We start from the raw sequence: 14045 nt of genomic DNA, 5'->3' as shown, positions 1-14045 counted from the left end.
AGCGGAACTTCAGTAGAGTTGTCAGAATTGTAGAGAAAACCAGAGGAAATAAAATGATTATTAAAATGACTACCCATTTCTCTTCTGTCACTTACTCTGACACCATCAACAAGTATACTAGGTGGGAGATTGACTGAATTACAGCAGCCGGACAAAGATTTGATGATTTTCCAAAACTTCTTTGGGTGTTTGAGGTTTTCTGTTGTTGTGGAGAAATAAAATTCTGATTTGACTTTCCGAATGAGAGAAGTAAATTGATTTCTTAATTGTCTAAAATTCAACCAATCCGCTTCTAACCCTGACTTGCGTGCCCTGGCCCAAGCAGCATTACGCTCATGCAATACATCTGACAGGTCCGATGTAAACCACTGATTGTCACGACCTTTAACCCAAAATTTTCTAAAAGGGGCATGTTTGTTCACTATACTCAAGAAGTTTTCGTGAAAATATTTCCAACCCAGTTCAACATTATCAAAAAGAGCAATTCTATCCTAATTAAAAAGATGCAAGTCATGTAAAAAAGCTTGCATCTCAAATAATTTCATATTACGTTTTTCAACAAGACGAGGCTTGCTTTTAGGAATCCTTGTGTCTCGCACTACTGCAATCACACAATGATCACTCACATAATTAGGGAAAACACCAGATGCAACAAATTTAAAGGGCATATTTGTTAGAATTAAGTCAATGAGTGTAGCTTTTTGAGGGCATTTAGGATTAGGTCTTGTAGCTGAGTTATTTAATTGTGTTAAATTTAGAGATTCACACTGTGCTTTCAAAGAGTCAGACACAGATGTGAGCCAGTCCCCGTTCAGATCACCAACCATCACTATTTCATTGTATTTCAGTTGAGACAGAAGCTTCACAAGAGTAGATAGAGAATTACTAGGGGCAGATGGAGGCCTATAACACCCCACTACCATAATGTGGTGATTTCTAGCTAATTAAATTTCAAGTGCTAACAGTTCAAGTTCTTTACTTACTGATTCAGAGAGGACTAATTTAACATCAAACCTCTGCTTAATATATATGGCCACTCCGCCACCTTTTCTTTGTCGGTCAGTACGATAGACATTATAGCCATGAATGTAAATATCTTTATCAAGCACAGATTGTTTAAGCCAAGTCTCAGATAAGACTACAATATCAGCATTTGTTGAGTTTATCCAGATCTTTATCATATCAAGTTTAGGGAGTAAACTCCGAACATTGATATGAATAATCCCAAGACCAGATCTAGTTTTAAAATCCGCAGGTGTAAAACATTGTGTAGGTGTATCAGGGCCTGGATTAGTCTCAACATTTCCTGAGAGCAATAACAATAACATAACTAAACATTTGCAGTTAAAGTTACCATCTTTTGAGTCTGTCTTTAATCTGTGAAAGTAAGTGCTTATAATAGGGGAGGATGCAGTAATGTTGATGTGATCTCTCAAAACAAGGAAACAATAAGAATGAATGGACACTACCATAGTATGCAGCCATTTTGTTTTGTCCAAAGTCACAGAAATCTTCAACTGAGATAAGGCCGAGGTTATTTTATAGTTGCCACTATGATGAAATGTCAAATTATCAAAGTTGTCATCTTGAAGTAGCGTAGCTTGTAAGGGGGGGTGACCAGACCCATTTGGGACACCAGTAAAACCACACAAAAGTATAAAACACAATATAATGATTTGTGACATAGTGAGAGGAGAAGTTCCACTTGTTTTACCACTTTTGAAGACGTTAGCAGACAGGGCTGAAAGCTAGCAACCAAGGCCGATGGGTGGAAGCCCGTAGACAAAACCAATGGCTGGAGGCAAACAGCAGGCCGACTGTGGAGGGCCAGCAGCAGGCAGGCCAATGGTGGAATGGCTAGCAGCAGGCAGGCCGATGTTGGAAGGTTAGCAGGCAGGCCGATGGTGGAATGCTAGCAGCCAGGCCGATGGTGGAAGGCTAGCAGCAAGCAGGCCGATGGTGGAATGGCTAGCAGCAGGCAGGCCGATGGTGGAATGGCTAGCAGCAGGCAGGCCGATGGTGAAATGGCTAGCAGCAGGCAGGCCGATGGTGGAATGGCTAGCAGCAGGCAGGCCGATGGTGGAATGGCTAGCAGTAGGCAGGCCGATGGTGGAATGGCTAGCAGTAGGCAGGCCGATGGTGGAATGGCTAGCAGCAAGCAGGCCGATGGTGGAATGGCTAGCAGCAAGCAGGCCGATGGTGGAATGGCTAGCAGCAAGCAGGCCGATGGTGGAATGGCTGGCAGCAAGCAGGCCGATGGTGGAATGGCTAGCAGCAAGCAGGCCGATGGTGGAAAGCTAGCAGCAGGCAGGCAGGCCGATGGAATGGCTAGCAGCAAGTAGGCCGATGGTGGAATGGCTAGCAGCAAGCAGGCCGATGCTGAAAGGCTAGCAGCAAGCAGGCCGATGGTGAAAGGCTAGCAGCAAGCAGGCCGATGGTGAAAGGCTAGCAGCAAGCAGGCCGATGGTGAAAGGCTAGCAGCAAGCAGGCCGATGGTGGAATGGCTAGCAGCAAGCAGGCCGAGGATGGAAGGCCAGCAGCAGGCAGGCTGATGGTGGAATGGCTAGCAGCAAGCAGGCCGATGGTGGAATGGCTAGCAGCAAGCAGGCCGAGGATGGAAGGTTAGCAGCAGGCAGGCCGATGGTGGAAGGCCGATGGTGGAAGGCTAGCAGGCAGGCCGAGGGTGCTAGCTGTCTGCTACTGCTACCTGAACAGGTGGATTATAGGTAGGCCAAAGTCTATGGCAATCCAGTGACATTTGATGAGAAACTATCCACCAGAAATCCCACTCTGCAGATAATTTGTTTATCTTGCAGAGTACCACTCATTCAGACTAGAAACAATTAAAATCTCATACATAAAAACACAAAAACTCAGACCTCAGGTAAGAACACACTGAACACAGAATAGACATGGCTGCCATCTTGGATTGTGGGCGTGACATACAATCATTTCCACCGTGCTGCCCAGTTCCTTGAATCTTTGAACATTTTTGGATTGATAAAGCAACACAACGTTGTCATGAGAGACTTTAGAAATTGAGATCAACGTGTTAAGTTATGGCAAATAAGGGTTGGAATATGATGCTTGCATCAAGTTGCCACAAGTACGTTTTACATTCCAGCAGGATGCATAGCTCATGGCTGCCTCTTACAGGTCAGTATAGGTGCTACGTTAGGTGGTTAGGCGTGTGCTTTGCTGCTCATTTCCTCGTACAGCACACTTAAAAATAAACTCGGTCAGCACGATTCAGCAAAAAAAATAAAAAATAAAATAAAATCACAATTTTATTGCTTTAAGAATTAAGATGATTTTCTGCGACGCCGTTTTACACACATGTACACACTATGCTTCTACAAATAGTTAACATGTTCGTGAAATTGTACGTACCAGTAATGCAAAAACTTTCCAGGCCGTGCCTGGAGGTGTCCCGACCACTGCCTGTACCCGGGTTTGAACGTCATGCCGGGGAGATAGGTCACCTCGTCGGGGGCGTAGTGAGCCCAAGAGCCGAGCTGGACGGCGGCTAACAAGGACAAAAAACGGCCAGCGTCTATCATTTTCAAAACCTCACTGACAAGGTATCGAAACAAAATGAAAAATCCGTGCGTTTGAAAGCCAACAGAGAGGCGTGTTTTATGCAGTAGCTTATGACTTCCTTGTGTAAGTCATGTGATTGTCACGTGACAGAGGCAGTACATTTATGTGGCGGTACTTTTATTTTGAAGGTTAGAAAAGTAGACAACCGGGAAAGCACACGCCAGGTAAGTCATACACCTAATTACTAATTAAGAAAACACTAACATTGAACGGAACAGTGGACATTACAACTTGGTCAATCACATTTGACGTTTCGTAAATTGCCAATCCAGTATTTCCGAGTACAGGACTTTTAGCAGCGATGTTCGCCCCTCTCTAACAACTTTAGCTTGATCCTCATTAAACTAACGAGTTCCCGTTATACCCACGCTGCCCACTAATACTCAAATAAACTCTTAAACAAAACATTACAACAGCTATTAAGGGTACCTTCGGCTACTTGAATTTGTTCTCAGTGGTGTAAAGTTACACAGACATTCATTATAAAGGCGTTACATTAATAACAACCCCCCTCCCCAAGAACTTGCTACTCTTGAATAGTTTGGAATCACTTGCAAGTTTCTTTGTTTTCCGGAATTAAATTTTTTTTTTATTTCACACAAAGTGCATCTGCGATTATAATTAGTTAGATGCTTAAAATAATTAAACTGATACCTCTTGAATAAATACCAAATATGATGCCCCCTTATAGCCCCTTTAATTAAATTTAACGTTTTGCTCAGATGATCAGAAAGAAAAAGGAATGAATAACTGTAATGAATGCTCTTGAACAAATTGGGTCTCTTTTTGGATATCCCTCAATTTTAATAAAACCTAAGACCTATATTATCCAAATGTTCTATCCCAGAATTAGTCACATAATCTGACTTTGATTGCAACTAGTCACAGATCCATTACTTGGGGGTAATTCTCTTTTTCTGCCATTAACTACAAACCCCGTTTCCATATGAGTTGGGAAATTGTGTTAGATGTAAATATAAACGGAATACAATGATTTGCAGTGTTAGGTTAGTTACTGAAAACCAGTAACTAGTTACAATTACTAGTTACTTTATTTCAAAAGTAACTCAGTTACTAACTAAGTTACTTACACCAAAAAGTAATGCGTTACTGTGAAAAGTAACTATTTAGTTACTTCTTTTTTTCCCCCTTTTTTTTAAGGCTCCCATTAATGCCCTTTTAGCCTTCATTTCAGTACTGTTATTGCACTGGAGAATAATACAATGTGTTGATCAACTTGACATGCATTTGCATCACTGAACTCAGAAAGCAATGTGGTCTACATCCAACACACAAACAATGTGGTCTACATACAACACACAAACAATGTGGTCTACATACAACACACAAAGACAAAGATATGTTTCAAAGGGCCAATTTATTTCAGGCCAGAAAAAATTGACAAAACTATTTTAAATAGCTGCAATATAATGGCACATTAACTTTAACTCTAAGTAGATAGGATCTTTGATCCAAGACACAACTTACATTTAACTAAAATGTTATTTTCTTTGTGCTCGACAAAAAAAAAGTAGTGAGAATGTTAAGACACTCGACTTCTGGCTTCACCATGATGTCTTGTTAGTTGTTATGAGAGTAGCGTATGTGTGTGTGTGTGTGGCCCTTTAAGATATGACAACATGTGAGGTGAGTGACGTCAGTGAGTGAGTGGGCAAGAGAGGTGAGGGAGCGGCGACAGTGAGTGCGTGCAGGTGTTCTAGCTTGGTGGATGGCTGCGTCCAATAAAGTCACAAAGTTGCAACAAACCGCCGGTCTCATCATTCACCCTCAGCTGTAAAGACCCTCTTCCGGGTAAAGTGAAGGTTGTTAGCCCCGAAGTACGGCTCCCGAGGAACGTCTCCCCTGCGGGGAGGCGTGCTTTCCCCCACCCACAGAAAGCACGCCTCTTATTTTCCACCGTAGCGCTCCAATAAAACACACTCAGATCTTCTGTTTCTAGCCGATACTACATAAAAATAACGTAAAATAACGCAGTAACGCATCATGCAGTAACGGTAACTGAGTTACTGCATATAAAAAATAACGCGTTAGATTACTAGTTACCGCGTTAGTCCCAACACTGATGATTTGCAAATAATTTTCAACCCATATTCAGTTGAATATGCTACAAAGACAACATATTTGATGTTCAAACTGATAAACTTTTTTTTTTTTTGCAAATAGTCATTAACTTTAGAATTTGATGCCAGCAACACGTGACAAAGAAGTTGGGAAAGGTGGCAATAAATACTGACAAAGTTGAGGAATGCTCATCAAACACTTATTTGGAACATCCCACAGGTGAACAGGCAAATTGGGAACAGGTGGGTGCCATGATTGGGTATAAAAGTAGATTCCATGAAATGCTCAGTCATTCACAAATATGGATGGGGCGAGGTTCACCACTTCGTCAACAAATGCGTGAGCAAATTGTTGAACAGTTTAAGAAAAACCTTTCTCAACCAGCTATTGCAAGGAATTTAGGGATTTCACCATCTATGGCCCGTAATATCATCAAAGGGTTCAGAGAATCTGGAGAAATCACTGCACGTAAGCAGCTAAGCCCGTGACCTTCGATCCCTCAGGCTGTACTGCATCAACAAGCGACATCAGTGTGTAAAGGATATCATCACATGGGCTCAGGAACACTTCAGAAACCCACTGTCAGTAACTACAGTTGGTCGCTACATCTGTAAGTGCAAGTTAAAACTGTCCTATGCAAGGCGAAAGCCGTTTATCAACAACACCCAGAAAGGCCTGAGCTCATCTAAGATGGACTGATACAAAGTGGAAAAGTGTTTTGTGGTCTGACGAGTCCACATTTCAAATTGTTTTTGGAAACTGTGGACATCGTGTCCTCCGGACCAAAGAGGAAAACAACCATCCGGATTGTTATAGGCGCAAAGTGTAAAAGCCAGCATGTGTGATGGTATGGGGGTGTATTAGTGCCCAAGACATGGGTAACTTACACATCTGTGAAGGCACAATTAATGCTGAAAATTACATACAGGTTTTGGAGCAACATATGTTACCATCCAAGCAACGTTACCATGGACGCCCCTGCTTATTTCAGCAAGACAATGCCAAGCCACGTGTTACATCAACGTGGCTTCATAGTAAAAGAGTGCGGGTACTAGACTGGCCTGCCTGTAGTCCAGACTTGTCTCCCATTGAAAATGTGTGGTGCATTATGAAGCCTAAAATACCACAATGGAGACCCCCGGACTGTTGAACAGCTTAAGCTGTACATCAAGCAAGAATGGGAAAGAATTCCACCTGAGAAGCTTAAAAAATGTGTCTCCTCAGTTCCCAAACGTTTACTGAGTGTTGTTAAAAGGAAAGGCCATGTAACACAGTGGTGAACATGCCCTTTCCCAACTACTTTGGCACGTGTTGCAGCCATGAATTTCTAAGTTAATTATTATTTGCAAAAAAAAAAAAAAGTTTATGAGTTTGAACATCAAATATCTTGTCTTTGTAGTGCATTCAACTGAATATGGGCTGAAAAGGATTGGCAAATCATTGTATTCCGTTTATATTTACATCTAACACAATTTCCCAACTCATATGGAAACGGGGTTTGTAAATGAATATTACACATCGAGAGGAGCCAGATGTGGTGGTTCGGGCATCTGGTCAGGATGCCACCCGAACATCTCCCTAGGGAGGTGTTTAGGGCACGTCCGACTGGTAGGAGGCCACGGGGAAGACCCAGGACACGTTGGGAAGACTATGTCTCCCGGCTGGCCTGGGAACGCCTCAGGATCCCCCGGGAAGAGCTGGACGAAGTGGCTGGGGAGAGGGAAGTCTGGGCTTCCCTGCTTAGGCTGCTGCCCCCGCGACCCAAACTCAGATAAGCAGAAGAAGATGGATTGATGGGAATATTACACATAAAATTCATAGCGATATGGGCAGATAGACTTTGCTTCTCCTAGACATTGGTGAAAGAATTAGGTCAGTTGAAATTTTAAAACTGTACCCAAACTACTTTATCTATTTAATGCACTACTTGTGGATATTTCATGAAAACAATTCCGAGCATGGGACAAATGTATATTTAGGTTTTTTCATCAGTTATCGGACGGCAGGGGTCTACCGAGGTACAATATTACATTGCAGCTATATTAAGACCATACCCTTTGGTGTGATGAATCCTATGAGGCTAACTAATAGGGTTTGGAGTTTTCTCTGAATGAAGTACGTTAGTCAGTACTCGGCAGCGTATGTTGTACCAAATAGCTTTTACAGCGTGGTAAATTTTGTCGGTGTACATACATTATTGTATGGCTAGATGTTCTAAAGAAGTTCTAACTTCAAAGGCAAATCAAGATTGTGGACTGTATGTGATCAATACTTTTAACCAGTTGTACGTAACTCTAGATGTAAACAATGGTTGTAATTAGGTATAGATAGAATAGAAAAAAAAGTACTTTATTGATCCCTGGGGGAAATTCAGCACCACAGTTCGCTCACAATAGACAATAATAATAATATAATATATATATATAATATATATATAATATATAACATATAAATAATATAAATATATTCTACGTATAATACATATACTCTACATTTAAGTGCATAAATTAAGTGTATAAAAACACATTGTGTAGCATCTCAACTTAAGAGTGCATCAAGTTAAGTTAAGTTTGGAACAATTTCCCTTGTGGATCAATAAAGTTTGTCTAAGTCTAAGTTAAGAGAGTTTTGAGATAAGAACTATCGGCTAATTTAGTATATGCTTTGAGTTGCAACCAAAAATTGTTTTTACAAGCTACCTGTCATTAGTTATTGTAACAAATGCCATATGGTAGAGGTTTAACTCTCTAAGGTAAATGCTGTATATTATTATTATATTACTTCATAAAACTACAGTAGTTCTTTGTAGTACATTCTATTGTAGTGTTTCTTAACCATAGGTCTCGGGCGAGAGCTCCCTCGGGGGCCGCCGAAAAATATTTGTTTGTGAAACAAAAGTCTGGAGCTAAAGTCATTGAGAAGTTTCTTATGTGCAAAAAGTATGACTAAAGTAGTGACATTGTATTTTCATTTGCACTTTAATTTTATTAACAGTTTATGTAAGAATCATGCTTGTTATTCATTTAGTTTGGATGTATTTAACAAACTTTTCTGGGGAAGGCGTGGCTCGGGTGGTAGAATGGTGGCCGTGTCAGCAACTTGAGGGTTTCTGGTTCGATCCCAGCTTCCGCCATCCTAGTCACGTCCGCTGTGTCCTTGGGCAAGACACTTCACCCTTGCTCCTGATGTGTCGTGGTTAGGGCCTTGCATGGCAGCTCCTACCATCAGTGTGTGAATATGTGTATGAATGGGTGAATGTGGAAATAGTGTCAAAGCACTTTGAGTACCTTGAAGGTAGAATAGCGCTACACAAGTATAATCCATTTACCATTTATTTTAAGCACTGTGTAATTGTATGTACATTTATTTTTAATCAGTTTTCATGAGTCCTTTCTTTTGCAGTATATTGGATTGATATTTATTTTTAATCAATTTGTAAGTAACACATGCTTGTTTATATTTAGCAAGGGTTATCCTGTTAATACCAAAGACTTTAAAAATGGTACCCATTACCTCCCTGCTTGGCACTCAGCATCAAGGGTTGGAATTTGGGGTTAAATCACCAAAAATGATTCCCGGGCACAGCCACCGCTTAAGCTCACTGCTCCCCTCACCTCCCAAGGGGTGATCAAGGGTGATGGGTCAAATGCAGAGAATAATTTTGCCACACCTAGTGTGTGTGACAATCATTGGTACTTTAACTTTTTAAACTCTAAATAAGTTAGATATAATCATTGAATACGATTAAAATCAAGAGTTAATTTTCTAATTCCCCGTTTATATTTAAGTGGGCCCCAGGCCCATCTGTAGTAGAACATTTGGGCCCACAGGTCAAAAAAGTGAACAACCCATGTTCTATAGTATTGTTTTCATACAATAATTCTTCTAAAAGTGTGTTTTTCTTTCTAAAAGGCCTGTTACATGTTAATATTGTGCTTTTTTTGTTGGGTGGCAAGCACAAATCAAATTGATTTCAATTCATTTCAATGGGAGACTTTAATTCGAAATACGAGTGATTTGAGTTGAAACCTCCGTCACAGAAACAATTAAGCTCGTAAACTGAGGTATTACTTTAATTGGACAGCTTTCAGAATATCTTGCTCAAATGTTGATATATTTTCGGGTAAATGTAATACATTGGTCCCAGATTGAAAACCCCTCCAATTTAGTTCAGATTTTTGTACATGCATAAATAAAAAATAAGTGGCCCTAATTGTATCATACCAAAGACTATAAAAATGGGACCCATTACCTCCCTGCTTGGCACTCAGCATCAAGGGTTGGAATTGGGGGTTAAATCACCAAAAATGATTCCCGGCGCGGCACCGCTGCTGCCCACTGCTCCCCACTGCTCCCCTCACCTCCCAGGGGGTGAACAAGGAGATGGGTCAATTTGCAGAGGACACATTTCACCACACCTAGTGTGTGTGTGACAATCATTGGTACTTTAACTTTAACTTTTGAATTGAGCAACTCTCAGTCAACATTAAGATCTGTAGTGTATATGAAATTAAATTTATAAACAGGATACGGGTTTGTTGATTAAATAAACTTAATTAACACATTGCTATTGGAAGAACATGTAAACAAACAGTTTTACGAGGCAGGCTCTACTAAGCTGAATCTAACAGAATCAAAGTCTGATGTTTGTTTTTCCTCCTGGCAAAGCAGCATGGACTGTGAAATTATTACACAGAGTCCTGAAGAAGATTCCAAGCTCGATCCGATGTCAGAGAATGACCAAGATCAGAGGAGTCTGGACAGCCTTCACAGGATTGCCACACAGTTTGTAAGATTGCTGCAAGCAGCAGAAGGCGGTGAATTGGATATCAGACAAGTCAGTCATATTTTGATATTTGTGTTTAAATTGACTAAATAAAAAAACTGTTGCAAACACTCTGCAATACAGCAGAATCAGGTTCATAAAGTAGTGCCATTATAAAGATGTAGAGTGAACAAAGAATACATCTGAGTGTATGATAAGTTTTCAATAAGCAAAATAAATAAATTGCCTGTTTCCTTGTACTAATATAATTTATTTAATACAAATATTAGGGGTAACTATTAAAATAATAGAGCCCTTTATGTTTGTATTATAAGGCATATTTAAAGACTTGATCACAATATTTTTCTACGACTGTTGTTTGTGGGGTTTTTTGGTTTAGAAAATACAAATCTAACATAAAGTGTTTGTCTCTTAATTTTTTTCAGGCTGCTGGACTGTGCACTGTGGAACAGAAAAGGCACATTTATGACATCACCAACGTGCTACAGGACATCGGCCTTGTGAAAACATCCAAAAACTTGATAAAGTGGATGTAAGTCAGCGTCAGAAAAGTTTATTTGTACAACTATATTTGAAAAATATAGTTCAGATGATAATACGTTCCCTTCCTTATGAAGAGGTGGAAAGAACACTTTCGGTTTAAAGTGTGAGCTGAAGGAGCTGCAGCAGCAGGAGTACATGCTGGACATCCAGAGACTATGGCTGGAACAAAGCGTTCGAAACACCTTAGAAGAGTACCGAGCATATCCTTTCTAATGTTGCATCCAGCATTTGTTGACTAGTCTTATATTCTCTCCAAGAGTTTGTGCAACATTTTACTTTTTGCTTTGCTTTGTTGCCCTAAAATTGTGAAATATTTTGACAAAATGGGGTTTTGAAATGAACCTTAACTCAACTCCACGCTCATCTATGTGAACTATGACGATGTCTGCAATGTCTTCAGTGGTAATTTGTGTTTTTTTTCTCACATTACCATGCAAGCAGTTGCACCAATACTTTACCTACCTACCTTTACTTTGTATTACGTTTGCTTTTGTTAATGAATGTTTACCCCAGAAACAGATAACAGTATAAATCAAAATATATTCGCCCTACAAAAAAGTCTAAAAAAATAAATTGTTTTATATTCAGGGTCCAGAGATCTATACAATATTGTACCTGCAGTACAAACCTACATGACTAAGTGAGTCAGAGCTTTTTTCTTGTCACTCACACAAGCCAGTGAAGAGATGCAAGCGTGACACAAAAATACCTGCTGGGAAAGAGGTTGGGCATGTTAGCAAACACGAGGATTTAGGATGCTGATTTTAAAATACAGTAGTTGTGTTTTGAGATAAGAGCTGTCTTTTAGCTTTAGGTTGCAAGCAAAAATCTGAGTTACAAGCATCCCTACCATTTAAGTTGGCGTAGCAAATGTCACAGTGAACCCCATAAGATCAGACCAAAACATCAGGTCTTACTTACTCTTAGCATTAGCTTATAGCCAGAGATGGACATAACTTTGTTTTTCCATCTATGGGAAGGAATAATGTGAGTGTGAAGGAAAGGGCTGAGAAGAAGTGGATACGATTCAGAATCAGTTTTATTGGTCAAGTATATTTAACACATTCATTGAGTTTTTAAGAAATAAATCATCAGAAAATTTGACCGAGCGTATTGCCAGCTAACTTGCCAAAGCAGGTTGAGCGTAGCGATACTTGTCTGCCCCACACTAAAGCAAAATTAGTCTAACGCAAGCCAAGAATGTTAAATAAAATATAAATGGATGTTTAGCCATTAAAATATTTAAAAGCTGCTGATTGTGTGTTTGATGGAGAAGCAGCTTGAAGGAGATGCCGTAGAATTCTTGTCTCCAAGGTAAATACAACACACTGTTATCATGGAAGTCTTCATACAACTATTGTAGTTGTATTGTTTTTCATAGAGTATTTGTTATTTAAAAAGTGAGTCTTTATTCTAAAAAGGCATGTTACATGTTAAAATGGTGATGTTTTGGGAGAGCCAAGCACCAATTAAATATATTTCAATTATTTTCAAAGGGAGACTTTGATTTGAGATACATGTGTTTTGAGTTAAGCGCTCCATCACAGAACCAATTGATCTCATAAGTTGAGGTACTACTATAATGGTGACCAACAAAGCAGAGTCATCAAACAACTGTAGTTATACAGTTATACAGGCTACTCAGTGGCCTAGTGGTTAGAGTGTCCGCCCTGAGATCGGTAGGTTGTGAGTTCAAACCCCGACTGAGTCATACCAAAGACTATAAAAATGGACCCATTACCTCCCTGCTTGGCATCAAGGGTTGGAATTGGGGGTTAAATCACCAAAAATGATTCCCGGGTGCGAAACCGCTGCTGCCCACTGCTCCCCTCACCTCCCAGGGGGTGAACAAGGGTGATGGGTCAAATGCAGAGAATAATTTCGCCACACCTCGTGTGTGTGTGACAATCATTGGTACTTTCACTTTAACTTTTAACTTTAAGGAATAGCCATAATATTGTTTTTTATTATTGTTTTTTTTATTTCACAGTTATTGAAAACGTTCATTTTCTATACTCTTATATACTAAAGTAAGTACCAGTATATCCTCTGGGGAAATGTCATTTTCAAAAGGTGTATTGAAATGGATTGTATTTGGAGGGTATTTACCATTTTTGACTTAAAATTGTGATACAATTCCCAATTGTTACTTTTGCTTTGTCATTTTTTTGTCATCACAAACATAACCAACTGTCTTCTTCTGCCTATAGGCAACACAGTGTTGGCAGTACGAGCGCCTTCAGGCACACGCATGGATGTCCCCATACCTAAAGCAGTGAGTGTTTTGCCACGAGAGCATTTTACAGTCCCGTTATTTAAATATGATGAATTTAGTCTACGAAAGCATACTTTTTCAGGTTCACAACAGCCCTGCAAAGTATCAGCTTTACATAAAAAGCATCAACGGCCCCATTGATGTTGTACTTCTTAACAAACGCTCCATCAGCTCCGTCCCTGTCGTGTTGTCCTTACCGCCGCCTGATGACATTTTACATAGAGCCAAGTTGGACATGTCCACCTCAGGTGACACAGAGTTCCTAAACTGCCATTGTTTTGAATGCAATGTTTATTTTTTTGTTTCCCTTTTGTTTCCAATACAAGGTTTATCAAAAGAAACTATGGACTTACATGTCCCTAAAAAAGGTAAACAGACTTTTACAGTATGTCTTTGTCTCCATCATTTCATTGTTGTGTTTAAATGTCATTTCTGTAGAAATTGTGAGTGCAGATTTAATAGCAGAGCTCATAAAATGTGAAGGTAAGCTCTCTTGACCTGTTGATAATTTGTTGATTTACTGCTTGTTTACTTTTAATCTTTATGAACCTTTTGTCCTCCTCAGTTTTATCTCCGTTACGGCGTGTCTTTCGGCCTCCAGCTAACTGTGTGTCTCATCTGGATGGAAGACTTACTCCTGTGTCAGACCCCTAACAAATCCAATGTTATCTTAGATTGTGTAAGTTTGTGTTTTTTTTTTAAAAATAGTTGTTTATTTAAAGAACTAATAAAACAATTGAAAATATTGTCTTTACCTCT

The 14045-nt window shown here is 39.8% G+C and overlaps 2 protein-coding genes across 5 annotated transcripts in view; one reads left to right on the top strand and one right to left on the bottom strand.

The window, feature by feature from the left end:
* Positions 1-3682, bottom strand: part of si:ch211-122f10.4 (cathepsin A-like) — a 20425-nt gene extending 16743 nt beyond the window's left edge. The window contains exon 1 of one of the 2 annotated variants that reach the window (XM_062027401.1): positions 3391-3682. In XM_062027401.1, coding sequence (XP_061883385.1) covers positions 3391-3560 — 170 coding nt within the window. In that variant the 5' untranslated portion in view covers positions 3561-3682. The remainder of the gene's footprint in view (positions 1-3390) is intronic. The other variant, XM_062027396.1, reaches the window with a different exon arrangement.
* On the top strand, positions 3637-14025 carry LOC133634329 (transcription factor E2F5-like). 3 transcript variants are annotated; one of them, XM_062027419.1, is made up of 11 exons: positions 3637-3764; positions 10354-10519; positions 10894-11000; positions 11086-11211; positions 11370-11413; positions 13222-13286; positions 13369-13388; positions 13458-13534; positions 13613-13654; positions 13725-13769; positions 13852-14025. In XM_062027419.1, exons 2-11 carry the CDS (start codon positions 10355-10357, stop codon positions 13938-13940), a joined length of 780 nt encoding a protein of 259 aa, XP_061883403.1. In that variant the 5' UTR covers positions 3637-3764; position 10354; the 3' UTR covers positions 13941-14025. The 3 variants fall into 3 exon arrangements, with proteins under 3 accessions (XP_061883403.1, XP_061883402.1, XP_061883401.1); XM_062027418.1 differs by having other exon boundaries at positions 3651-3764; positions 13369-13526; positions 13611-13654; XM_062027417.1 differs by having other exon boundaries at positions 3651-3764; positions 13369-13534.
* Positions 14026-14045: the final 20 nt, after the last annotated feature.

The sequence above is a fragment of the Entelurus aequoreus genome, linkage group LG02, assembly GCF_033978785.1.
Source record: "Entelurus aequoreus isolate RoL-2023_Sb linkage group LG02, RoL_Eaeq_v1.1, whole genome shotgun sequence".
Lineage (NCBI taxonomy): Eukaryota > Metazoa > Chordata > Actinopteri > Syngnathiformes > Syngnathidae > Entelurus > Entelurus aequoreus.
Note: the sequence above shows the minus strand (reverse complement) of the source record. Positions and strands in the feature narration are given on the sequence as shown.

Excerpts from the sequence above, each read along its gene's own strand:
- LOC133634329 (XM_062027417.1), top strand. The coding sequence starts at position 10,355 with ATGGACTGTGAAATTATTACACAGAGTCCTGAAGAAGATTCCAAGCTC. Across the intron at positions 11,001-11,085 it reads AAAAACTTGATAAAGTGGAT|AGGTGGAAAGAACACTTTCG; the intron begins GTAAGTCAGCGT and ends TTCCTTATGAAG. Across the intron at positions 11,414-13,221 it reads TGTCTGCAATGTCTTCAGTG|GCAACACAGTGTTGGCAGTA; the intron begins GTAATTTGTGTT and ends TTCTGCCTATAG.